This window comes from Microcaecilia unicolor, chromosome 1 (assembly GCF_901765095.1).
Source record: "Microcaecilia unicolor chromosome 1, aMicUni1.1, whole genome shotgun sequence".
In the NCBI taxonomy this organism is placed as follows: domain Eukaryota; kingdom Metazoa; phylum Chordata; class Amphibia; order Gymnophiona; family Siphonopidae; genus Microcaecilia; species Microcaecilia unicolor.
The window spans coordinates 242,284,710-242,312,423 of NC_044031.1; the positions used below are offsets into that span (position 1 = coordinate 242,284,710).

The following is a 27,714-nucleotide window of genomic DNA, read 5'->3' on the forward strand; positions in this document are numbered from 1 at the left end:
ATCCTGTTTCCAACAGTGACCAATCCAGGTCACAAGCACCTGGCAGAAACCCAAATAGTAGCACCATTCCATGCTATGAATCCCAGGGCAAGCAGTGGCTTTCCCCATGTCTGTCTCAATAGCAGACTATGGACAAGTATAGTAAATAACTTACTTTCTCAATATTTATCTTATGCTTTCTCAGTCTCTCCAAATCGATTGGAATTGCCAGTTTGATAAACTTCTGGATAGCAGGCTCAAGACGACGAAGAGGAAGCTTTCTTTCATCATCAGCCATTGTCCCTGTGTTCAAGTCACCTCATTATCATCAAATCTTCTGCATTTTGGTTGACAAACTGAAACACAACGGAAATTAGAAGCAAACTAGAAAAAAAAATATGAACACTTGTTGAGTGAGTAGAGATAAAGGGGGGAGGTGATGGTGGGGAAATGTTAATTTTGTAATAAGAGGCCTAAGTAAAAAGGCCAAAAAAGTGACTACTTAAAACTATAAAAAGTAGTTCAAATGAAATTTTCTAAAATAAATGCAAACATTTATAATACAGAACTCCTAAACAAATGTAAAGTAGAAAAAAACATTTATACAGGCAATTTTAGTGGCTATTAGAAACAGGGCTGGTGTTAGCAATTGCGGGGCCCTGTACAGATCAGTTCAGTGGCCTCTCCAGCTCCTGCCTAGCCTCGCCCTTACCGACATTTAAAAAATAAAATTTTTACAAATGTTTTTATTTATGAAATTTCAAATAATGACAAATCAAGAAAAACTTGTACAGAAAAACTTATTCAAATAAGCACAATACTATCATAGGAAACCTTGTATTAAGCAATGAAAATAACCAGAAATTATTCAGTTCAAGTCCACTACAATTAGGAGTTCCAATTCTCATTACTAAGAAAAGATCCAGGTATGTGGGCAGAGTACTTTCAAATTCCCCTATTATTGTAACCCAACAATTCAGAGAGGCAACACCTGAGATACCCTAGTAGCCAAAAAAAAGATGTCAAGTGCATAGGTGTCTGGGAGGATGAACATCTGAGTTGGTGCATGAGTAGGGATAAGTATGTTCGGAGTGTGTGAACTTGTGCATGGGGGAATATGTATCTGGGAGGAGGTTTGGGGTGGGAGAATGTAGGGGCTGTGCAAGGAGGGGATGCAGGCTTCTTTCATGTGTCCTGCACTCACTCTGTTCCTCCCACCTTCATGAAGTCTTTGCCTTCTTAATCCTATCCTACTTTCTCTCCTGCTCTCCCCACCCTTTTCTGCCACCTACCTCTCCTCCTATTTCTTCCCTGTGACCCTCCTTTCATTTTCTTGTACTCTGTCCTGCAACTGAGGTAGGTACAAGGTAGGCACTGTAACAGTGACGGTGGGCATGCAAGTTTCTCTTTCCCTCTACCTTCACTCGTTGTCCCCCTCCATTCCCTTTACCAATCCCCCTCCTGCCTGCCATTCATCAATTAACTCTCCTTCTCCTGCCTTCCAACCTTGCACTCCACTTTCTCTGCTACTCTCTCTCTCACTCACTCACTCCCTTCCTTCTTACACTCTCTCCCTCCCTTCCCTGTTCCTAAGCACTCCCAATCTACTCTACTCTCTCCCTGAACTTCCCCTTTCTGGTAAATAATTAATGTATTAGTACAAATAAAATTAAATTCTAAAAATAACATCAATTTAATCAAGCTAACAAACCAAACATGGCCATGTTTCATAATTCGGCTTGCATTAAGGGTACATACATCTTATTGTATCTTCTTTTGTCATATTTTTCTTGTTGGCATTTCCTCCTCAACTCAGTCCTTCTGTCCATGCTCACCCTACTTACTCATCTGATCTTGCTTTCTCCTACCCAACAAGGGACTCTATATTGCTTCCCACTTAATCCCACAGTCTCCCATCCAAGTTCTCATTCTCACAATCCTCACTCACGCACCCTCCCTATACCCAGTCTAAATCCATGCTTTTCCTTCCCCAGGTATCATTCTCTCCTCATATTTATTTCCCTTTTCTAATCTCCTCCTCATGCTCTCCATGTTCCTGCTCTTCCACTCAGTCCCTCAGTACCCTTTCTCTTATAACCAGGCTTCTTTCTCTCACCAGTCCCGGTTCTCCCTAAGTCCGCTCACATGCAGAACACAAGCCCTCACCCAGTATAGAATAAGCAACCACAAACTAAAAATTGTCAGGTTCTCAGGTTCAGAGCCCGCGGGGCCAGGCTCTGGAGCAAACGTGAGTCCTTGGGCTGCTGACGAGGAGTGACAGCAGCAGGCAAAACCCACCAACCAACACTGGGTAAGCACACCGGCAGGGACTGCAGGCACTGCCCAGCGAACCGGAACACATGGACTGGAATCCCCCGGACTGGAGGACACAGAACTGGAACACTGGACTGCAATCCCCCGGACTGGAACACTCGATTGGAATCCCCCGGACTGGAGGACACAGGACTGGAACACCAGACTGGAGCACACCGGACTGGTCCACACAGCTTCACCTGCACTTAGCTACTAAGCCCCCCAGAAGTTGAGCTCCTGGGTTCGAGTAGCCGGCAGGACTTACTGGATACCGGATGACACAGGGACCAGGACTGGAAACAGAAGGGCTCCTAAACCTAAACTGATCTACGTGCTCCCAATCCCTAAACCAGCAGGAGTGTTCCTAACAGTAAACTGACAAAAGGACTTCCTAAGCCCTATACTAAACAGGAGCTCCTAATCCCTGCTCAAGAAAGGGACTTCCTAAGCCCTAAACTAACAGAGCAGGGAACTAAACACAAAGCTAACACAGGTGCTACTAAGCTGAGCACCAAGCTACAAGCAGAGCTTTACACTAGTAAGCTAAACACAGAACTAACCAGCTACCTAAGCACTGCTCTAGCAAGCTAGATACAACTAACAAGGTGCTTCCTAAGCACTACTCTGGCAAGCAACCAGAAGAGCTCCTAGCACTAAAAGGGAAGACAGGGGAGCCACAAGGAAAAAGCAGGGAAGCTAACACATAAGCCAAAAGTGATTCTAACTCACCAAACACCAACAGCAAAGACTGCAATGCTCCTAATAGCACAAACACCAGAAGTATTTCTAACAGCAAACTCTGCAGTGTTCCTAACAACACCAAACTCTGAAGTACTTCTATCAGCAACAGAGCTTCCAAAGCCCTACACACAGCAATGCTTCCAAAACCAAGAGGGAAAAGCAGGGGAACCATAAGGGAAAAGCAGGAAAGCTAAACACACAACCACCAGTGCACACTGCACTAACACTAACCTGGACCTTAGCAAAAGCAAGCAGGGAAACTAGACACAAAGTCAGAAGTGCACACTGCACCACCCTACCTAAAGCAAAGGCTCTGAAGGAAACAACACCACTTCCTTATCAAGGCCCTCCCTGATGATGTCACACTCCCTAGACCTAGGCAAAAGCACACTGACCCAGAGAGGCCCAACCCACACCAATGCAAAACCGTGAAACACTTGAAGCCAGTACACCCAAAGAGAGTTAGAACAACTCAGACTACCCACACAGGTGCAGTATAATGAAACAATTAGAGCCCTGCTGCTGGAAGCTGCCAGCACAGAGAGACAGAGCCAGCTCAGAAAGGACAGACAAAGAAACAGAAGCCAGCTAAGAAGCTGACCCCCAGGAAAGAGGTAAGTTTGAGAGGGGTTCAGACCCCAATCATAACAAAAATATAAATATGTAGACAAAAATGAAACTGAACTCCCAAGAAGCAGTCTCTGTACATAGTGCAACTCCAGAGAAAGAGAAACAGAGATGCATGTCGCCCTCTACTGCGTGAAATATAAAGACAGCAGTTATAAATTTCAAAATCTAACATATTCCAATTACTACATTACAAATGAACAAATACAAATAACAAATTTTTAAATGGAAAATAAGATGTTACCATTTCATTGGACTAAATATATTTTTCAATTAGCTTTCAGAGGCCAAAATCTCCTTCATCAGGTCATGACAGTATACCTCTTACCTGTAATGGTATAAGGAGGTGGTTTTGATCTCCGAGAGTCAAAAATGTATTTAAAATTAGTCCAATAAAAAGATATCACATTATTTCCATTTTCAATTTATATTTAATAACATTTATTAAAACAGCTACTACACTACTATATGCTAAACTAAAAATAACATTCTTTTTTCTACCTTTGTTGTCTGCTTTCAGTCTTGTTGATCACTCTTCTCTTCTGTCATGTCTCTCCTCTCTGGGCATATCTGGGTCAGTTCTGGCTTGTTTTACTCCTTTCATTCTGGACATTCTTTCAAAGTTATTACCATTTCTTCTGCTTCCTGTTCTCTTTTTTGTGGGGTTCCTCAGAGTTCCATTCTCTCCCCTCTCCTCATCAATTTTTTCTTGAGTCCCCTTGCTACACTAATTTAATGTTTTGTTGTTTCTTGCCATATATACGCTGATAATATTCTGTTGATCTAGCCCACAAATCCTTATTCACCTTCTATCTCCCAATTCCAAGATTGTTTGAATGTGGTTTCCAGCTGGCTTGGGAATCATAAGCTCATTCTTAACACGCAAAAAACGGTAGCTTGTTGGTTTTCAGGTAATTTTCCTCCTCCAACTCTCCCTTTGCATCTAGTTGATACTCAAATTTCTCCTCTGCAATCTTTTTGTTATCTAGGTGTTCTGTTAGAGTCTCTATTATCATTTTCTGCTCAAATTTCCAGGTTATGTCGATCTGGTTTCTTTGTCCTGTGACAGTTACATTCTATCTAATACTATTCAGATCACGATGCACTGCATGCTTTGATCCTGTCACTGTCTACCACTAGACTAGACTACTGTAACATTGTCTATTTAGGCTATATCCATTCACTATTAAAGAAATTGCAAACTTAACAAAATACCACTATAAGGCTTCTCTATAATGCTAATCAGTTTGACCATATTTCTCCTTTTCTTAAATCGCACCATTGGCTTCCAATAGAACAACAGGTCACTTTCAAAGTTCTTATGCTTACCTTTCAAGCCCTTTGTGTCAACAGCCCTCTTTATCTCTCATCCCTCACTATCCCCTACTGTCCGGCTTGCTTAATGACCATCGTCTTGCTCTCCCTAACCTGAAACATGCCATTGTAGAATTTACATGACATTGAGCATTCTATTTTGCAGCACCAGCCCTTTGGAATGCTCTCCCCCCTCCCCCCCATTATTCGAGCAGAATCATCCCAAAAGAAATTCAAATCCCTATTTAAATCCTGGCTTTTTCAACAAGCCTTTTCCACAGCTTGAATAAAGTGTTTTCGATGTCTCACTGTGTGTAATCCTCTTTTCTATCGGTCTGCTGTTTTGTCTGTTTTTTTTTACTTTTGTTCTTTCCTATTTAAATTGTACTTCCTTTTCTGTGTGTTATATTAAATTTGTACACCGCTTTGATCTATATATTAGCAAAGGTGGTATAGCAAATCTAAATAAATAAATAAATGTGTTGATCCCAGTCTCCGATTTCTGCTTTCCTTGTTATCTCTCTTGCCAAGATTTCTTGTCCATTTCACATTTTTCACATTCCTCCTTTTCCTTTCAGCTTTCTTCAGATTAGTTTTCTGCCTCTTTCTAGACTGAATTCTTTTTAAATTATCCAGGCTTCACTTTCCCTCTTTTTACTGTTTCTACCTACAGCCTTTTCAACTCTTTCCCTCACATCAGCTCTCCTATTCTATTTCCTCTTAACTCCCCAGTCTCTCACTAAATCTAACCTCTTTATTTCTCCCAACCAGCCTCTACCCTCTCTCTCTCTGTCCTCTCTATCTGCCCTCCTTCCAACATCAGCCTCTTCCCTCTCTCTCTATCTCCCACTCCCTTCCAGCATCAGCCTCTTCTCTCTTCCAGTGAAACTGCCCGGGCCTCCACCCAGGAGGTCACCTGTGCCCAAGCTGGGCGAGTTCTAAACCCAGGAGGCACTCTTGTTTCTGCAAATGTAGGCTGCTTCAATGGCTGTCTTGATCCAGTGCACAAAGGCAGCTTTGGACACTGCCTGACTCTTCCTAGAGCCATGGAAGAAAACAATAAGATGATCCAAGAGCTGAAACTCATTCATCTCCTGCAGACATCTGGCTTGTGAAGCCTCTTGACTATTGAGTTTGAACCCCATTCATAAAGATGGGAGATCATCTTGGCAGAAAAAGGAAGGAACAATGTGAATTGACACCAAATCCTCTGAGAAGGAGAGATAGGAGTCCCGACAAGACAGAGCCTGAAGCTCTTACACCCTCCTGGCCAACCAGAAAAAGCTTCAAGATGAGATCTTTAATTGAAACTGACCTCAGAGGCTCAAATGGAGCTCCCAAGACGACATTCACCACTAGATTCAAACCTCAAGAGGGACAAGAAGGACGAACAGAAGGATGCAAGTGAGTGACCCCATTCAGAAACCAAGTGATGTCACCATGGGTGGCTAGGGAACCCCCCAAAATTTTACCTTGGAAACAGGAGAGAGCTGCCAGCTGAACCTTAAGTGAGTTCAGCACCAGCCCCTGATCAAACCCCTGCTATAGAAAGCCAAGCTCTTCCAAAGAGAGAGGGAACGCTGACTGCACCAGCCCTCAAAAACCTTACATAAGCCAGGGAAGTTGAAGTCTTGTGGGCCTCGAATAAGGTGGAAATCACCATGGGCAAAAAACCCTTCCTTGCTAAACGCTGCCTCTCAAGGGCCAAATGTAATCCAGAAGGGATTTCATTCTCCATTTCTACCGGACCTTGGCTAAGCAAGTCATGATCTCTGGAAAGGGGATCATCCACCAACAGACAAACCAGATCTGTGTAACATGGTCTCCATGACCAATCTGAGGCCACCAGATCAAAGAGAAAGACCACAGTAGGAAGCGAAAGAGGATCCTCCCTTGACCCCTGTGGGACCAGGACATCTATGCAATTTTTGTTAGCCGCAGAGCCCACTACTGAATTGCCCTCTATTGACTTTTAGCGTGTGCACACAGAACTCAAACCTAAGCAATCAGATCATCCCCGGGATACTGTGGCATGCTCTTTGAGATTCCCAATAAAGGAGCGCATTTTGCGTGCTGCAAGACAGGTGGGCCCCATTACCTGGGAGAATTCTAAGGTGGAACCTTTTGCTGATATGTTGGCCATTACTATTCTACTACTACTACTACTATAAATCATTCCTATAGCGCTACTAGTCGTACGCAGCGCTTTACAATTGAACATGAAGAAAAGACAGTCCCTGCTCAAAACAGCTTACAATCTAAATCAGCACAGACAGACAGGACCAATAAGGATAAGGGTATGACAGACAAAAGGACACATAGGGAAAGGGACTATTGAAGAGAGGAAGACAAGATAAAGGTTAAGAGCAAGTGACAAGTTAGGAGTCAAAAGCAGCATCAAACAGGTAGGCCTTTAGCCCGGATTTGAAGGCAGCCAGGGATGGAGCTAGACGTAACGGCTCAGGAAGCCCATTCCAGGCATAAGGTGCGGTGAGACAAAAGGAACAGAGTCTGGAGTTAGCAATGGAGGAGAAGCAATTAGGAGAGATTTGCCTAGTGAACGGAGTTCCTGGGAAGGAGTGTAGGGAGAGATGAGGGTGGAGAGGTAGTGAGGGGCCGCAGAGTGAATGCACTTATAAGTCAATAAGAGGAGCTTGAATTTTATATGGAAACAGATAGGGAGCCAGTGAAGTGACTTCAGGAGAGGGCTGATATGGGCATAATGACTTTGGCGAAATATTAGTCGTGCAGCAGAATTTTGAACAGATTGAAGAGGAGAGAGGTGGCTGAGTGGAAGACCTGTGTGGAGGAGTGGCCTAGTGGTTAGGGTGGTGGACTTTGGTCCTGAGGAACTGAGTTCGATTCCCAGCACAGACAGCTCCTTGTGACTCTGGGCAAGTCACTTAACCCTCCATTGCCTGCCGCATTGAGCCTGCCATGAGTGGGAAAGCACGGGGTACAAATGTAACAAAAAAAAAAAAAGCAAGTTGCTGTAATCTAAGCAAGAGGTGATATACACAAAAGGCAGGAATTCCGAGAGGTTACTAAGTGCCTCACAGGTAACAACATTCACTACCATTGGCACTACTATTTTGGCCTCTCATTCGTCTCTCAGAATCACCTTCATAAAGTTACAACCCTGCAGGAAGCCACCGAGATACTGTATTAATGGCGGCAAAGTAATGGCAACCCATGACGGATCGGGAGAATAGAGAGCACGGAGCAGCCCGTTCAAGGCCTCCAATACAGCGCTGGCAGCGGGTATATCCTAAATTTCAGTGTCTTCAGCACAATTCTGATACTTCGCCAGCAGAGACTGGTATGCTACCCTGATCATGCTTCTGTGCCTTGCTTTATAACCACTGGCTCCTTGACTTCACAGAAAGCCATCCTTTGCCTTATTTTGGGCTCTCTGTAGAATATATTTGTTCTGGAGACTTCACAATTACTTTATGGTTGCTATAATCTATTCTGCCAACCTTGAAACCTCGACGTAATGTAATGTTCGAAGATCCTCTTTTTTTTTTAAACAAATTTTTTAGAAGTAATGTTCGAAGCTTTTTCTCTCTACTCCTTCATAGAGTGCTGTGCAATAAAAAAAAGGTTCACATGTTCACTAAGCGGGACTTGTACTACATGATTTTACATATGTGTTTGCAGGTATATGCCTTTTTCCTTTATAGTGCACCGTTCAATATATATCTTGTATATATCTCTTTTATATCCGTTTTTGGATCACACTTTTCCATATTTTTAACATGTTCACTGAGCGGGATTTGTACTGCATGATTTTATATAAGCTAATGAGGGTGATTACATGTTCTTTTACATCCCCCCGGTAATTATATATTTATAATTTTAGGCACTTTAGAGATGTCAGTGCTTTAACGTTTCTTAATTCAGTTGACATGATCATCCTTTTTATTCACATTGAGATTTTTATTTTTATGATGCTCTTTGATATGTTTTTTTAGAGAGACCTTTTTTCTGACTGTTCCTGTCACCTTTCTTTTTTAAAATGTTTTATGTTTTGATTTTCTTAAGATTATTTTATACATGCCTGCCTATATATTTTTTCTAGTAAATATACACATTATGCCTTTCACTACTCTTTATGTTTATGATAATTTTGTGCTCAGCTCACTTTATATTGTTTCTAGTCTTAATATCATATGCCATTATAGATATGTATGTTTTATATGATGTTCATGATCTTTTATATACATTTTGCTAATGCAAACCATGATTTTTGTGTCTCCTTATTTTTTGTCTCTTTATTCTTTGAATATTATTAATCACTGATGCCAGCATATGTTCCCCGTATTTTAATACTGTAACACAGATTGGCCTTCTCTCTTTTTCTTTTGTATATGATATATATTTTGTATATGGTATTGATTATTAATGATTGATCTTTTAGAAATCTTTTATATATTGGTTAACACTAGCATACATGTTCTCTCATTCTTCAATATTGTAACACATACTGATTTTGTCTCTTTCTTCATTTTATGTATATTTTTAAATTGTGCGAGCAGGCAGGTGAGAAGGGATCACGGAAGTCACGAGGAAAGGGGGTGCAGAGAGCAGGGGAACCCCAGCAGGGCAGATTTCATACTCACCACTAAGGCATTCATAAAGCCGGACTACCGGAGGCTGAAAGGCTAGCAGGGTTAAGGAAGAAGGGGAGGAACTACCATTCCCAGAATCCCTCTCTTCCCCACCCGGCTGTGCAGGAGTTAGGGGAGGAGATGGAAGATTGGGAAATGGTTTCTGAGGAAGGTAATGAGGGCCAGCTGGAGAGGTTGGGGGCGGAGGAAGCTGGGGATGAGGTTAAAATGGAGGTTGCTGAAGGACTAGAGGAGGAGCCGATGGAGATTGGGGCTTTGGCCCAAACGAGGAAAGGTATTGTGAGGGAGTGGCTGGCAGCTCCTTGGAGACAGTGGTGGAAGACCGGAGGAGAGAGGATGAGGCACTGGGGGAGGTCTCTGCTAAAGAGGGGGCAGGTGCTGGCCTCAGGAAGAGACAGGAGCTGAGTACAATTCAAACCCCAGCATGAACAAGGTGGGGGAAATGCTGTTTATCTGTGCTGTTAGATGAAGCAGGAAAAGCTGTATAAACTGTTTGATACTGGAAAGTGCTGGGGCTACACAAGACAGAGCTGCTGGGTTTCCTTTCTGGATATGCTCTGTTCCCTAGAGAAGTCATTTTGGTTAAAAGGAGTGGTTACATGGACTGTTTAAACCCTGAACGAGACTTTGGCAGCCAACCTTAACAACCTGGGAGTAAGGTGTTTTCCTTTTGTGTCTATGCTGAATGGAAGCAAGAAAATAAAGTTTTTTTTCTATAAACGTTTTGCCTTGATTGAGCCTCTGTGGCAACAATAGAGAGAGGAGGAAGTCCTGCAAGCTCTCAGGGGGTCTGGCGCTCAGTTCCCAGAATAGGCCAAGGTGGTGTGGAGCGAGGCAACAGTTGGGTGAAGAAGGAAGCTAAGCAGGGTCAAGCCCGGCTGGGTCCTGGAAGGGAGACCCAGTGAGAATTGTCACTAAAAGATATTGCCGTTTGACGACTAATCTAGGAACACATATTGCATGATAATTTCCTAGGTATGGATCTTTCTTTACATTTACATATATTTTTATGCATTCATGTATATGGTTCATTTTTTGATTCTTTTAATTTTAAACCCTTTAGACCCCTGATGCAGGTCGTTTAGGCCAACACAAGAGTCGTGTCGGGTCTCCTTCACTATTTTAGAAGAGCTTTTTAATAAAGACTCTTTTTGGACACCATCTGCAAGAGGTTCTTTTCCTTTGCCCTACTGTTTCAAGCTTGGCGCTTTTTCTTCAAGTGGAGCAATTTGCCTTCTGTTTGTGCCTGCTATAATCTATTTACCTGTTACCTTCTTTCTTATTGTTCCAGACATGGTGGAGACTCAGGGGCTGCACTCCCCAGGCAACCTGTTTTAGATGGGTCCCATAGAATGTAGGGGTTAGGGAGGAGGGGGGGTTGAATGTTACTATGCTCAAGATGCAACTGTTGGTATGCATGTGGCTATTAGTGTTTTATTATCTGCATATCATTTGATTTCTCTACTGTATTTGAACTATGGGGTCTCCCAAACAGTATGTGGTGCTAACGCTGAATGTTTGTGGTCCTAATATGCCCTACAAGCATCAACTCTTTTTTTTTTTTAAAGAAGCAGATTACCTGCACATGGGGTGGACTTTATCCAAGAGATACATTTGAAACCTTTGAATGAGCATTTGATGCCATTAACATTATCCTCATGTTTTTTTTTAGCCTCTAATTGCTCCAACACATGGCATGGGAATAGTGTTTGCCCGTTCCCTTGACCTTGAGGTGTGGGAGATGATTAAGGATAAACATGGGAGTTATATTCTTTTAAAAGTACAGGTTGGCTCATCTCTTTATACTCTGGTCAATGTTTATGCCCCAAATCAGAAAGCTTTCTACTTAGACCTTTAATGTCTGAATGAGTCCCATCTGGAGGGGGTCTTATTATTAGGAGATTACTTTAATCTTACCCAAGACATGGCTCTGGATAATTCCATTTCGGGTGTTCACTATGGCCAAGCAGATAGGAGACAATTAAAACTTTATTCTCCAAATGGGATTTGGTGGATCCCTGGAGACATTACCATCCGAGTGCAATTATACTTACTACTTGGAGGTTCAAGGCACACATTCCAGAATTGATGTTTTTTTTTTTGGTGGGGGGGGGGGGGGGGGGAGGGGGAGAGATAGGTCTGTTCTTCTGTGGGTTCAGGGGACCACGATTGAGTCTTGCCTTTGGTCCGATCATGCCCCAGTTTGGTTTTCCCTTCAGGAGTTCGTTGGGGCCGATGGTACACGATATTGGCGGTTTGACAATGGCCTATTACTGGACCCACAGAATATAATGCACTTGGAAGGAGCCCTGAAAGAACATATTTAGTTTAATGACTGCCCTGATATTACTCCAAGGACGTTTTGGGAGGGTCTGAAGGCAGTCTTAGGGAGGGGATGGTTATTTCACTAGGTGCCTTTCAACGCAGAACCCGCATGCAAAAACAGGAATCCATGACGCAACAACTGGCTCACTTTGAAGCTCAATATAAATGGGGTAGAGGTTCACGAAGGTTATTGACTAGCCTGGAGTCTACACGGCCTGCTCTTCAGGCTCTGGAGATTGAGGAGATTTGCACAAAATAAGTATCTCCAGCAAGAATATTTTGAGACTAGCAATTGTGCAGGGTGGCTCTTAGCCCATAAATTAAAACCACAAACACTCCAGAACCACAACCCGCTTTTTAGAGATTCCCAAGGGAAAGCACATAGCAATCCCTGGCAACTTAATGCACTGTCTACTCAATTCTATAAGACCCTTTATACATCTGAGCTTCCTGCAGATGAGGCTGCTATAGCTGACTATCTAGCCCATGCGGAGTTGCCCAGATTGAACCCTGTGGAGGCCAAAGTATTATCTGCGCCCAGCCAGGAAGATGGGGCCTTGCAGGGTATTAAAGTCCTCCTGCTGGGTAAAGTACTGGGCTTGGATGATTTCACCAACTGTTCTACAAATGTTTTTGTGGGTTGTTGGTGAAGCCTTTAACCCACGTTTAATAGCTTGCAAGATAGAGATAAGTTTCCCCACAGGAGGAAGCTTGCTGGAGTGACCCCACCCAGTGTGGCTTATATAGGGTGATCTCCTTATTGGGGACCGATTATAAACCTTTATAAAATTTGGCCACTTGATTATAAGCCTACCTGACTCGCATTATCAAGAATGACCAAATGGGGTTTATCCTGGGGTGTCAAACGTTCAATAACACTTGCATAGGGTTGGACATAACGGCCCGAGATCAGGCTCTGCTGAGCCTGATCTTAGGTATAGATGCAGGAAAAGAACCTCTGATCAGGTGTCTTGGCCTTTCTTGCTAAGGCCCTTTGCACAGGTGGGGATCTCTGGGCGCTTCCTCTACTGGGCGAAAACTATTTATATTAAACTTTTATCGAGCCTTAAAGTTAATGGGTCAAATGGAGATAGTTTCAAGCTGACTAGAGGCATTTGGCTGGGATGCGCTTTGTCGCCCCCTGTTGTTTGCCCTGGTGGTGAAGATCTTTGCCTCAGATTCAAAATTGGGCAGACATTCAGGGGGTTTCCACTGGAGGTCTTGTGAACAAGATCTTACTATTTGCAGATGACATGCTGTTGACTCTGGATCATCCAAAGAAGTCTCTTCCAGGAGTGGTGGAGACTTTGGAGGCTTATGGGTGGGTTTCAGGGTTTAAGATAAATAATACTAATTCTGAAATTTTAAATGTTTCCCTGTTTCCAGATGATGTCTCTAGGGTACAGTCTCATTATCCTTTCCAATGAGATTCCAAGTCCATAAAGTATTTGGGAGTTCACCTTACAGCAAATAGGGGAGCTCTAAATGAGGCAAATTATTCCACTCTTTTGCGTTCTCTCTGGGCTGATTTGGAGAAATGGAGCACTTACACATCTCTTGGGTGGGCCGGGTGCATGCTATTAAAATGATGATGCTACCTAAAACGTTATAGTTATTTGTGGCACTCCTGATAACGTTGCCTGCCACCTTTTTTCGATCTTTGCATCAGAAGGGCTTTCAATATATATGGAAGCATAAACCCCCGAGGGTGGCTACGGGGATCATGTTTCAGCTTAAAGGCCTTGGGGGGGGGGGGTGGCGGTTCCCCATTTTCAACAGTATTACACAGCAGCTCAGTTAAAATATATTGTGGCCTGGCAGCAGGATACACGTAAGAGTTGAGTCCGTATGGAATAGCATATTTTTGGAGAGATCCCCCTAGCACATGTTCCCTGGCTCCCCTTGTCTAATATTCAAGCCCTAATAGGGAGATCTAATCCTTTTCTGGCTTTGACAATGAGAACCAGGTTGCGGGTCTGGAAGCGTTTTTTTCCAAGGTGAGCATACTTCCAGGCAACCCCCATTGTAGTGGCGGAGAGACTTCCACCAGGATGCAGTGACCTTAAATACTGTGGTTGGGCAGCCAAGGGATTGGCACAATTAGGGAGTTTCGGAGCTGGCGGAAGAGTATGGGCTAACCCATAATGAAAAATTATGTCTTACCTTATAATTTTCTTTCCTTTAGTCGCAGCAAATAAATCCAGAGATATGTGGGTTATGACCATCTACCAGCAGGTGGCGATAGAGAGCACTGAACTGAGCTGTCTTATAGGATGATAAAACATTTCTCCTTCCCCCATAGTGAAAAGTGATAAACCAAGAACTGCAAATAAGCAGAGTACAACAGCCCACCTAAAATGGGAAAAATGCAGTAACATGGACCAACAGAAAAGAACTGACAGAAACCGCCGACGCAGGGCTGGATTCTGGATTCATCTGCTGCGACTTAAAGAAAGAAAATTATTGGGTAAGACATAATTTTTCATTTCTTGGTGTCAGCAGCAGATAAATCCAGACGTGTGAGATGTAACAAAGCAGTCCTGAAGTAGGGTGGGAACCTAATGCCCCTGTGGATAGCACTGATACTCCAAGAGATGAACTCGACCGAGTGGAGACAACGAAGAGGTAGAGAGTGCAGAAGGCAAGCAAGAAAGACACGTTGCCACCCAAGGAAAAAAGACTAACTTCCGCCCAGGAATTACAGCTATGTCATGCAAGGTTCCGCGTTAGGAGTCACAGACCTAGAAAGGGATCTGGGAGTCATCGTGGATAAGACGTTAAAAACTTCTGCTCAGTGTGCTGCGGCAGCTAAGAAAGTGCACAGAATGTTGGGTATTATTAGGAAAGGGATGGAAAACAAACACAAGGATGTTATAATGCAGTTGTATTGCTCCATGGTGCGATCGCACCTCGATAATTGTATCCAATTCTGGTTGCCGCATCTCAAAAAAGATATAAAGGAATTGGAGAAGGTGCAGAGAAGGGCGACGAAAATGATAAAAGGGATGGAACGACTTCCTTATAAGGAAAGACTCAGAAGGTTAGGGCTCTTCAGCTTAGAGAAAAGGCGGCTGAGGGGTGATATGATAGAAGTCTACAAGATAATGAGCGGAGTAGAGCGGACAGATGTGAAGCATTTGTTTACACTTTCAAACAACAATAAAACCAGGGGACACAAGATGAAGCTAGAATATGGCAGATTTAAAACAGGAGAAAGTTTTTCTTTATTCAGAGTGTAGTTGGACTCTAGAACTCGTTGCCGGAAAATGTAGTGACAGCAGCTGGCCGTATGGAGTTTACAGGGGGTTTGGCCAGATTCCTGAGGGAAAAGTCCATTGAACATTATTAAAAAAATAATTTTTTTAATGGGTTTTGTTGGGTTCTTGAAGCCTGGATTGGCCACTGTTGGAGACAGGATGTTGGGCTTGATGGACCCTTGGTCTTTTCCCAGTATGGCGGTGCTTATGTTCTTGTGAAGATGCAAGATCCCAGGTAGAATATGCCCAGAAACTGGCCGGAAGCGGTGCACCCACTAGAAAATATGTGGGTGCAGTAGCCTGCTTGCCAAGCAAGCAAACGTGGATAGGGAAGCTGTATCACCCCGTGAGGTGCTGACTAGAAACTTGCAAGGGAACGAGGTTCGCGGGAATCCCATGGGGATGGAAGCAGTTCTGCGGGGATTCCATGGGGACAGAAACAATTCCTTAAGTTCCCGTGGGAATGGAAACAATTCCTGGGGGTTCCCGTGGAAGTATATGCTGCACTTCTGCTAGCCTCTCACCTACCGAGCACCAAGTTCTTTGAGTGCTCTTTCCTCCTCCTCCTCGCTTTAACAGCACAGATACGGAAAATCTCCATTAAGGAAGTGGCAGAGACACAAATGGTGACGGAATTCAAAAAGGCGTAGGATAAACACAGAGGATCTCAAATTAGAAAAAAAAACCCTAAATGGCTGCATGTGTGTGGATATGTCGAGTGACGCCTAGATAGCGACTCCAGATGTGATGAACTAGAGCCGATACCGGGCAGATTTGTAATGTCTGTGTCTCATATATGGCAATCTGGTTTAGGATGGGCTGGAAAGAGCTTAGACAGCAACTTTAGTGGCTGGAACATGAGGACAGTGCTGGACAGTCTTGTACAGTCTGTGTCCCGCAAATTAGAAGACGAATAGGCTGGAATGGGTTTTGATGGCAACTCCAGCACTTGGAACATAAGGATAGGGCTGGGCGGACTTCTATGGTCTATGTCTCAGAAACACCAAAGAAAGACCATAATCAAGTATATAATATCACATTCATTGTTGATTTAATCATGAATTGATAATGAGTGGGACTATTGGACAGACTGGATGGACCGTTCAGGTTTTTATCTGCTGTCACTTACTATGTTACTATTAATCCTCTCTGCTCCTAGGCTGTTGTGCAGACCTCCGCTCTAACACAGACACAAGCAACAGATGTCACCTGACCTACTTTCGCGTGCATGTGGCGACCTCTTAGCACACAGTGCCAGTGAATCAGAGACAAGTCTTACATGTGCACACCAGAGTGTTCCAAGTTCCAACTTCAAACTTCTGTTCCTTCCTTGCCTGCAGTGCTGTGGCTCACACCAAGAGAGAGACAGAAAGTACTACTACTACTATTTAGCATTTCTATAGCGCTACAAGGCATACGCAGCGCTGCACAAACATAGAAGAAAGACAGTCCCTGCTCAAAGAGCTTACAATCTAATAGACAAAAAATAAATAAAGTAAGCAAATCAAATCAATTAATGTGAACGGGAAGGAAGAGAGGAGGGTAGGTGGAGGCGAGTGGTTACAAGTGGTTACGAGTCAAAAGCAATGTTAAAGAGGTGGGCTTTCAGTCTAGATTTAAAGGTGGCCAAGGATGGGGCAAGACGTAGGGGCTCAGGAAGTTTATTCCAGGCGTAGGGTGCAGCGAGACAGAAGGCGCAAAGTCTGGAGTTGGCAGTAGTGGAGAAGGGAACAGATAAGAAGGATTTATCCATGGAGCGGAGTGCACGGGAAGGGGTGTAGGGAAGGACGAGTGTGGAGAGATACTGGGAAGCAGCAGAGTGAATACATTTATAGGTTAGTAGAAGAAGTTTGAACAGGATGCGAAAACGGATAGGGAGCCAGTGAAGGGTCTTGAGGAGAGGGGTAGTATGAGTAAAGCGACCCTGGCGGAAGATGAGACGGGCAGCAGAGTTTTGAACCGACTGGAGAGGGGAGAGGTGACTAAGTGGGAGGCCAGCAAGAAGCAGATTGCAGTAGTCTAAACGAGAGGTGACAAGGGTGTGGATGAGGGTTTTGGTAGAGTGCTCGGAAAGAAAGGGGTGGATTTTACGGATGTTGTAAAGAAAGAAACGACAGGTCTTGGCGGTCTGCTGGATATGAGCAGAGAAGGAGAAAGCCGACCAGAATTTTTTTTTTTTTAAATGTACCATTAAGTTCTTGCCAGACTGAGTGGGGACAGGTTAAAGTCTTGCTGGGATGGGTGGGGATGGATAAGATTCCAGCAGGGATGGGTAAGATTTCTGTCCCCATGCAACTCTCTAGTGCTGAGCCGAACAAAGAACTGACCAACAGAACTCGAGGATCACTGTCAAAACAGCGCTGGAGCCACAGCGAACATCACGCCAGTGGACAGAAACAAGGTCAACCGAGAAGAAAGGCAGAAACCATTAGAGGAAGAAACTATAGGCCTATGGGCACCATCACCCTTGTCAGAGAAATCCAGAGGGTCCCCACAGGCCAAATCCCAGAGATCCATAACTCTGTTTGGGCTAAGACCTGGATCTTCAAAGAAAACTAGGCCCTGGACGATAGCAGCTGTTGTTGTTACAACAAAGGCAAGCCTGACCTGACTGGAATGAAAGGGCAAATTTGCCCTCAGCAATATGCTAAATCTTAGAGACACTCCAATCTTCCACCAACCTTGCGAAGCCCTCACCAAACAACTAACCCTTAAAGTGCTTTGCTGTATGAAAGAAGAGTGGGACTTGGAGGTGATTGTGTCTGATGATCTTAAGGTGGCCAAACATGTAGAAAAAGCGATGGTCAAAGCCAAAAGGATGCTAGGGTGATTAAGAAGGATGACCAGCAGGAAAAAAAAGAGACAGTGCCTTTGTATAAGTCTCTAGTGAGGCCCCATTTAGAGTACTGTGTGCAGTTCTGGAGATCAAGCCTACAGAAAAATATAAACAGGATGGAGTCGGTCCAGAGGGAGGCTACAAAAGTGGTAATCAGTCTGTGTCATAAAACATATGAGGATAGGCTTATGAACCTCAATATGTATACACTGGAAAAGAGGCAGGAGAGAGGGGATATGATAGAGACATTTAAATACCTCAGTGGCATTAATGTACAAGAGGTGAGTCTTTTTCAAATGAAGGAAACTCTGGAATGAGAGGGCATAGGATGAAGTTAAGAGAAAATAGGCTTAGCAGTAACCTAAGAAAATACTCTTTCACAGAAAGAGTGATGGATACATGGAATGGCCTCCCAGTGAAGGTCGTGGAGATAAGGACTATGTCAGAATTTAAGAAAACGTGGGACAGGCACGTGGGACCTCTTAGGTAAAGGAGGAGTTAGTGTTTACTGAGGAAGAGCAGACTGGATGGACCATTTGGCCCTTATCTGTTGTCATGTTTCTATGCACGCCAACACAGTCCTAGTCTAAGTTCATACTCTGATAGTGACCTTTATACAGCACTCACCTGATGCAGCATTCACTTTAAGCTGTTTGAAAGGGTGTCCAGAAATTCCTGGCCCTCCTCCATGGATCCCAATAATTGAGTCTCACCACTACAGGTAACCCGGAGATGTGCCAGGAATAACAGCAAATTTTAACTTCTTTTCAAAAAGGCAGGAACAGATCAGTGTGACAGAATTCTGCCGCGTCCTAACTCAAGCTGAATATATATTTTTTTAATTTATTGGGATTTACTAAGCGCCTTTATGAAGAGATTCACCCAAGGCAGTGTACAGTAGGTACAATTTAACATCAAACTTACAATTTTGTTAACAGCAAAACAATAGTAAAATGAGCAAGTAAACACATGGACAGAATGAAAGAGGAAAACTTGGAAAGCAGCAAATTCAGACCTAGTAATAGGACTACCATGAAACAGGATCAAAAATACACACATTTAACAGCACTGAAATTCAAATAACAGAGATATAATTCGATGTAAGCATAATATTTATTTATTTAACACATTTATACCCCACATTTTCCACTAGCTGTAGGTTCAATGTGGCTTACACAAAACCGTAGTGCAGGCTACAGTTAGTAAAATACAATTTAACAATGTAATAATAAGATAGTAATCGAATATGCAACGAATAAGACAACAAAGATAATTAAAGATGATAAAGTCCATGAATTTTTGCTGTAACAAAGAAGAAGTAATTTAGGTTGAGTCTGGAAGGTAAACCTTCTTGAACAGGGTGGTCTTCAGTAATTTCCTGAAATTAAGATGGTTCTGAATTGATCTTAAGATTTGGGGTAGTGCAATATCAATGGAGTATCTAATAAGCACACAATTAGAACATTCAAATAACTATGCTATGATACTAATGGTTTTTTACAATACAGCTTACCATATAGCCGAGAGGCCAAGTGCAGATACATACATGGGGACAGGATGCGTGGTACAGAGTCAGTTGGGACAAATAAGTGGGTGGCTAAACTAAAGGCAAGTTCTTTGTACAGTTAATCAAGATATAAGGAACTGGTCTAAGTTACAGTGGATGTAGCAAGCTAGTCTAGGTGCAGAAGGGGTTTATAGTCAGTCACCCTATGTATTAAAGACTTGGGAGAAGAGCCAGACTTTTACCTGCTTCCTGAAGTAGAGGTAGTCTTGAGTTATATGCAGCTTCTCTGGGAGTAAATTCCAGAGCATAGGGGCTACTCCTGAGAAGGCTCACTGGCAGGTATCACATCACACAATTTCCTTTGATGAGGGGACAGACAGTGATGCTCCTTGAGAGGATCTTAAGAGGTCTCAAAGGTGTGTAAAGAGCTAACTTATTCTTTAAGTACTCTAGTCCATTTTGTCTGAGGACCTTGAAAATCAAACATAGTTTTAAATTTAGCCCTGTAAGGCACTGGTAGCCAATGTAGTTTTTACAGGAAGGGTGTGATGTGGTCACGCCGTTTGCAGCCTTCTATCAGTCATGCTGTTGCCAGATGGGCGGTTTTCCCGCCCAATTAGGTGGGTTGCGCGACCGGCTGCGGGAAATTTTTGAAGGCTGCGGGTTTTGGATGTCGTGGGAGGCGGGGTTAATGTCAGGAGGTGGGGTTGATGACATCGGGAGGCGGGGTGTGCGGATTGGGGCTGGTTTGGGGCAGGGAAAAGTTTTTAAACCTGGCAAATGATTCTGAATTAGTTGGAGCCAATACAAACTCTTTTTGGTTTGACCAGTATACAGGGCATTACAATACTCTAGTCGTGATGTTATCATGGCATGAACCACTGTGGTCAATCTCATCTTTTCAATACATAGAGAGAGATTTTGTAGCTGCCATAGGTGTTAAGAGACAATTTTTAAAGATAGTTTGAATTTGCAGAATCAGTGTGAGCGATGAGTCTAGCAGTATCCCAAGATTCCTGACCTGTGATTTTAGGGGTAGTTCATACTTCCCAAAAGGTATTTTGAAGTCAGGTATTTGTACACTTGTGTTAGGTGCCCAAAGAATAGTCCTGAAAGCACGGGTTTTTTTTAAATTTTCATACAGCAGAGTTCACCCTGTGCACAATGCTTGCATTATCATCAGCTTGTGTGCATAATTCAGCAATCTGAAGATAACCGCTTATGGCCATGCTGTGCTCCATCTTTTTAGGTCCTATTACAGTGGGTTTGTTCAATCTGCAAAGGGCCTGTTTGTTTACCAATCTGCACAGATTAAACCAGCCAACTCTCCAGGAAATCATGCAGTTTACCACCCATGGGTGTCTCTGCTAACCCAGAGTACAAATTATTTCTTCTGGTATGGTTCTCGGGGTAAATGTCTGCATTTTCATGTTGAGTTTAAGTCATTTGCTTGGCAGTGGCATATGCTTAATTTGAGTATTTCATGTATTTTATACTAGTTGATCTAAAACCTGCAAAATAACTATAAATGTGTCTATTGCTATAGTCAAGATTACTTACTTGTGGAGGTAGAGAGACTTGTACAAGACCTCGCACTCTTGCACGCTACTCACATTCTGCAGTCTAAAAAAAAGATAGAGTTCAAAATACATTAGAGATTTGATTCACTGACTTACACAACTTTACACTTTCAACATGAAACAATAGTTATAGAAATATTTAAAACATAATTAAAAATAAGAAAACAAGGAGCCTTGATTGCATACATTTTCATGCCCTTTCTTACAGCAAACCCAAATGTTCTCCATTTCTAAAAACTGTCTTAACAGTTCTCCTAACCAATTAAATAGAGCCCACCCATGTCCAGTCACAGTAACTGAGCAGATCTGAATACTCCTGAATTAAAACAAAACAAAAAAGCTATTTCTGTTGTTTGAGGTGAATTTGAAGCAAAAGTCTAAATATGTCAAACACAGGGCCGGGGGTGGGGGCAGGGGGGACAAAATTCCCCAGGCCCGGGCCTCTCTCTCTCCTGACAGGACCTTGGTGATCGTACCCTGACAGGAGCAGGAGAGAGAAAATTCTGGTGCCGGGACCCCCTTGGAGGCATGACTTCAGGCCAGGGCCTCTGGTTTGGCTGGCAGGGGTCTCTCCCGGGCCCTGCCAGCAGAAGAGGTCTTTCTCCAGCTCTGCTCTTCTTCACTCTACCGCCTTGCCTGCCAAGTGGCAGCTTTTCCCCTCAGGACATGCTTGCTCAGTTTTGAAACCAAGCATGAACGATGTGACAGAAAGAGCAGCTGCAGGGGCAGACCATGCAGCAGAGTGAAGAAAAGCAGCCCTGGAGAAAGAACTCTTCTGCTGGCGAAGCCTTGGGAACCCCGCCGGCCAAGGCAGTTGCATACTGCAGTTGCGGTGGGTGGGGGGCAGTAATCCTAGATGGGGGGGGGGGAGAGCAGCAATCCTTGGGGGGGATGCAGTGGCCCTAACCCAGTTCAGTCTCTTGGCGGCCCTGGTCAAACACAGAACTGCTGTAAAACCTCTAGGATAAAGTTATTCAAAAGTATTAATATGCAAACTAATCTTTTTCAGAAATGAGAAAGCAAGAGAATTAGAGCTCATGAGTTGAAGTTGCAGGGTGGGAGATTTAGTAATAACGTCAGAAAATACTTTTTCACAAGGTGGTGGATGCCTGGAATGCCCTCCAGGGGGAAGGTCGAGGCGAAGACAAAAATGGTGATGAATTCAAGAATGTGTGGGATAGGTAAGCCTTGAGGTACAAGATGGCGCCAAGAGAGGACGTGCGCTTTTGAGTTCCCAATACCCAGCGGACATACCTGAGAAAGCAGCACTCTTCCCCTGTGGATAGATGGTGAAGAGGAAGGGAAAGACCGAGGTTTTACCCTCCTCTGACCCTGGAAAACCGGCTTCCCAGCAAAAAACGCTGGAACAATTTGGAGTTCAGGTGCTGAAAGCGCAGATGCCAACGCTGACGGGACCTGATGCTGGTCAGTCAGACCGTAGCATAGAGGCGGCTTTGTTAAGCCCACCTCAAACTACAGCTCCCCCTCGACTTGGAAGCAGCTTGTTATCGGCAGGGACGCTGCCAGAGGTGTCTCCCAAAGTGGCGACCTCTCGAGCGGCTGGAGGAGGTCCTGCCACTACTTCGACCCCAGAACTGTTAAAAACTGGAAATACAAGAGCTATAAACTCTGTATTTCCCTTGGATCTGGAGGCTACATCTAAGGGAAGTCGAGGGCAACAAAAACCTGCTGTAATAACGTTGGAAACGCTGTGGGATGCCATTCAGGGTATTAACACAACACTTATTCAGGTAACAAATTCTATTAAAATTGAACTTTTAGACTTAAAGCAAGGACAAGAATCTTTATCTGGGAGAATGCAAGAAAATGAAAGGCAAACTGAAATGTTAGGAGATGAGACAAAAAAATTACAGCACTTAACAGGAACTATGATTAAAGACAGGGAAATGCTGGCTAGGAAGCTGGAATTTCTTGATAATCAAGAGAGGAGACATAATTTAAGATTTCTTAATTTCCCTAAGTCACCATTGTTTCCAGCAATAGATATGATAAAAAAATATTTTGGCAAAATCTTGGGAGTTCCGACGGAAGGTTATCCACCAATTGTCAGAGCTCAATATATAACTAGAATCAGAACTCATTCCCTAGAAGCTCAACCTGGACTTAATCTCACGGAATTCCTGAAAAGTTCTTTGGAGGTGATAACTCAGCGTACAACTCTACTAGTGACGTTTGCCTTTGAACCAGATAGGAATAATATTTTTCGTCTATATTTTAGACATATGAATGCACAATTCTTAGGAGCCAAGGTACAAATATTTCCTGATTTGAATAAAGAAACTCAGAAAAGAAGGCAAGAATTCATGGCATTAAAACCAAGAATACTTGCACTAGGTGGAACTTATTATGTATTAAAATATCCTTGTAGATGTTTTGTATCTTTAAATGATGTTAATCATGTATTTCTTGATCCTGAGAAAATGAAAAAATTAGTCATTTCTAAAGAGGAGGGTAGTAGTGCTAATGTTCCCTGAATCTTCACACAGAATAATATGCTGGTAATATTAGCTAGCTGGTATATGTGCTTTTTTTTTTCCTCTCAACTTAATAAGTTCCTTAATATATTTTCCTAGTATCTTGTCCTATTATTGTGGTCAATGTAAGAAGAATGATAGTTTATATAATTTTTGATTCTTTGGAGTAATCCTACATATTAATCCTAATATCTTAAACGTATAACATGGATGTAAATTTGTAAAATTATAAATAAATAATAATTGAAAAAAAAAAAAGAATGTGTGGGATAAACATAGAGGATCTCTATGTAGAAAAAGAATGGAATCCAATTAAATCAAAACTTCAATAACCTCATAGCTGTAGTGAGCTTTGACGGCAGCTTCAGAGTTTGGGAAGTAAGACCAATGCTGGTCAGACTCCTATGGTCTGGGTCCCACAAATGGCAAAGACAAATCAGGATCAAGGCTGGAAAGGGCTGTGATGGCAACTCCAGTAGGACAGGTGCCAGGAAGACTTCTACGGTCTGTGCCTCAGAACTGGTAGACAGAGTTAGAGATTAAGAATGCCAGTGTTGAATCATGAAGAAGTGAAACCTGTGCAGAGTACCAGAGACAGCTCTGGCCACCTTGTTGGGCAGACTAGATATACAGTACAGATCTTTATATGTCAGCATTTAGAATGTTATCAACTCAGGTTAGGTTATCAGTGTGTTTTAATATCCCTTGAGTCACTCTTACTTCCATCTAGAGGCCGACCGAATTTCTGTTTTGGCACTGAAACTACATCAAAATTCGGGCTTAGGCCAAAAATGCCTGTGTATCTCAGCTGAAACCCAAAGCTCACTCCCCCTCCCCCATCCGAGGCTGCCATTGCAAATGGAGAAGTGTTACAGGGCAGGAATGAGTGAGGTTCGTTCCTCTCCCCCGAAAGACTCTACTAGACCACCAGGCCTTCCTAAGGTAGGCCCATTGCCAGGGGGGTGTCGTCTAAGGAAGGGGACTTTTAGTCCGGTATAAGGGAGGAAGTGGGGGGGGGGGCAGTTTGTTTACTGGTTCGGTGAGGCTCTACTTCCATCATCATCAAGTGGAAACAGTCTGACACCATCAAAATGCTACCTCGATCTGGCCATCCTTCCAGTTAGTAACTGTGGGTTAAGGATACTACTAAGGAAAATCACTCTGAGGCCTGATTACTTTAAAGGAGCTACAGAGGTCTCTTACTGATACTGGGGAAAACAATGCCAAGATTACGCCAAACATAGCCTATATGAGAGGGTGGCAAGAAGAAAGTCACTGATGAAAAAAAGCCATATGAAGTGGGTCATAGGATTTGCAAGGAAGCACTGAGGTCACACTGCATGCATCTGAGAAATGGTTCTGTGGTATGATTAGACCAAATTAGAGCTTTCTGGTCTTCATCCTAAGCAAAGTGTCTGTAAAGGAAACACAGCACATCACCTTGCTCGTACCATCCATACAGTAAAGCATAGTGGTGGCTACATTGTGTTATGGGGATACTTCAAATGACTGGGAAGGAAACTTGTGAAAATTAAGGAAATTATGGATGCTGCTAATTACAAGTCTGGAGGAAAGATGTCAAGAATAAACACAATGGAGTACGTCATTAAAAACAGAAAATGAAAGTGAAAGTCCCCAAGTGTTGACATAATCAAAGCCCAGACCTGAATCTTAAATAAAAAGTCTGTGGTAAGACTTCCCCAACCAACTGGAAAGAGCTCTCCGGCTACTCCAAAAAGAAAATGTGTTGAAAACTTTATTGTCTTACTGTGTAAAGTCTTAAGTCAGTAGACACTTTTAAACTAACGAATGCAAGGCTGTTAATGCTGTGAAGGAGCTTCCACCAATTACTAAGCCAAGCGATAACTTAGTGAATCAAGACTTTTTGGTTTCCCATTCTTTAATTGTTTTCTGAACATTAATGGTTTGTGCAGTGGGCTGAGAATCTGAGGAACTAGGTTCGATCCCCCACTTAAATTCCTTGGGACTCTGGGCATTACATTCTGATCCCACTAGGGACAGAGAAGGCACCTGCAGAAAGGCAAGTATTTCAAATCCATGACCCCTTCTCTCGGGTTATATCAGCGAAACAAAGTCCTACCTAAATACATTCTTAAATATGCTTATATAGCAGAATGTGAAAAAATGTATGGGTCTGAAGACTGTTGGAAAGCACTGTGCAGTGTTGTGCTCCCTAATCCAGCCCCTCTCAGCAGTCCGAAGGAAACTAATGAACAGGGGATTTAAAACCTAGGTATGCTAACACCAGGCTCTATAAATAAAAGGGAGGGTTCGGGTAAAACGTGGATCCTGTGGACCCCCGCGGATCTAAACCAATGCCACCTCGCGCAGGGTTCGGGTAAAACTTAGATCCCGCATGACTGCTCCCCACACCGAGCGCCCTTTTTCACACGCTCGGGCATCTCTTCCGCTTTCCCCGGTCCAGCATGTCTCCCCCCCAAGTCCAACATCCCACCCTACCTTCAAGCTTGTCTTCCGAGTCGTCATCGTCAACAATTCACACACGTTGCCTTACACCAACCCCCCCACCCCAACGCTTTCCTCCAATCTCCGGCCGGCGTCCCTCCCCCTCCCTCCCATTCACTTCCTGTTTCCTGCAGGATCAGAGTCACGAGACGGAGTGTAGACTAGAGAGACAGAAAGAAGTCAAGAATTTACGTCTGAGGGAATGGGATGCTGGAGAAGGAAAGCCCTCGGGGCTGGTGGTGGTGGTTGGTAACTTGTATGAATTGCTGCCTCTCCTGGCCATTTCATAGACAGGTTTGAAGGTAGGGGGCGGCGGTGACAGTCTGAGAGATGCTAGACACCGGGGTGGGGGTTTCGGTTTCAGTTTTAGAGAGAGGGAGAGGAACGCTTGTTGAGCGTCTGTGCCCTCTGGTTTGTCTCTTACCTGCGCTTGGAGACTTAAACGTCGGGCTGGCATCAGCCTCATTGGCCTGCCCATGTTGAGGTTGTCTGGAAGTTGCCTGAAGAAGGGTACGGGATCCGGCCTTGGAAATCTCTGGGAATGAGAATGAGCAGCACCCGTTCAGAGTCGTAATTGGCGTGTGTACAGTAAGGGCATCACAGAGCCTGTAAAGTATTTGCTAGAAGAAGCCTCCCAAGTTTAGGCACACATGTTTGCTATGTGGCGTTACTGTTATGTTTTTGAAAAATAATTTTCTATTTTAACCACGTTGAATATATTTCAGATAAAGCACTTTCTGTGTGTGTGTTATGTTCTACGTGTGGAAGTGGCTTTTATATAAAAATTGAATTGAATGTTTATGTATTATAAGAACATGTGCTAACAGGAGCATATGTATTTTTAGGAAGTCTGTAGGTGTTCCCAAGGTCTGTATTTCGATGGAGCTGTTATAAAATAAAATAGGTGTGTACTTATATTAGGGTACATACATGTGCACAAGGAGGTTAAATGAAAACAGGAGATGGGGTGAGTGAGCCCATCTAGTCCATTAACAGGGGCATTTTCGAAAGAGAAGGGCGCCCATCTTCCGACACAAATCGAGAGATGGGCGTCCTTCTCTCAGGGTCGCCCAAATCGGCATTTCGAAAGCCGATTTTGGGCGTCCTCAACTACAGTCCGTTGCGGGGACGACCAAAGTTCACGGGGGCACGTATGAGGCATAGCGAAGGCGAGCTGGGGTGTGCTTAAGAGATGGGCATGCTCTGAAAAAATAAGGGCATCTCTGACGAGCATTTGGTCGACTTTACTTGGTCCATTTTTTTTCACGACCAAGCCTCAAAAAGGTGCCCAAACTGACCAGATGACCACCGGAGGGAATCGGGGATGACCTCTCCTTACTCCCCCAGTGGTCACCAGCCCCCTCCCACCCTAAAATAAAAGTTAAAAAATTTTTTGACAGCCTCAAATGTCATACCCAGCTCCATGACAGTAGTATGCAGGTCCCTGGAGCAGTTTTAGTGGGTGCAGTGCACTTCAGGCAGGCGGACCCAGGAACACACACCCCTACCTGTTACACTTGTGGTGGTAAATGTGAGCCTTCAAAACCCACCACAAACCCACTGTACCAACATGTAGGTGCCCCCCTTCACTCGTTAGGGCTATGGTAGGTGTGTACAGTTGT

General features: G+C 43.6%; 1 protein-coding gene across 2 annotated transcripts in view; it reads right to left on the minus strand.

Annotated features, from left to right (window-relative positions):
• The window catches only part of STX17 (syntaxin 17), a 131,709-nt gene extending 105,534 nt beyond the window's left edge, over window positions 1-26,175 (minus strand). Inside the window, exons 1-3 of one of the 2 annotated variants that reach the window (XM_030205141.1) lie at window positions 26,087-26,175; window positions 21,091-21,153; window positions 155-335 (exon numbers count right to left, since the gene is read on the minus strand). In XM_030205141.1, the coding sequence (XP_030061001.1) occupies window positions 155-277 (123 nt within the window). In that variant the 5' untranslated portion in view covers window positions 278-335; window positions 21,091-21,153; window positions 26,087-26,175. The remainder of the gene's footprint in view (window positions 1-154; window positions 336-21,090; window positions 21,154-26,086) is intronic. The other variant, XM_030205145.1, reaches the window with a different exon arrangement.
• Between the last annotated feature and the right edge of the window lie 1,539 nt (window positions 26,176-27,714).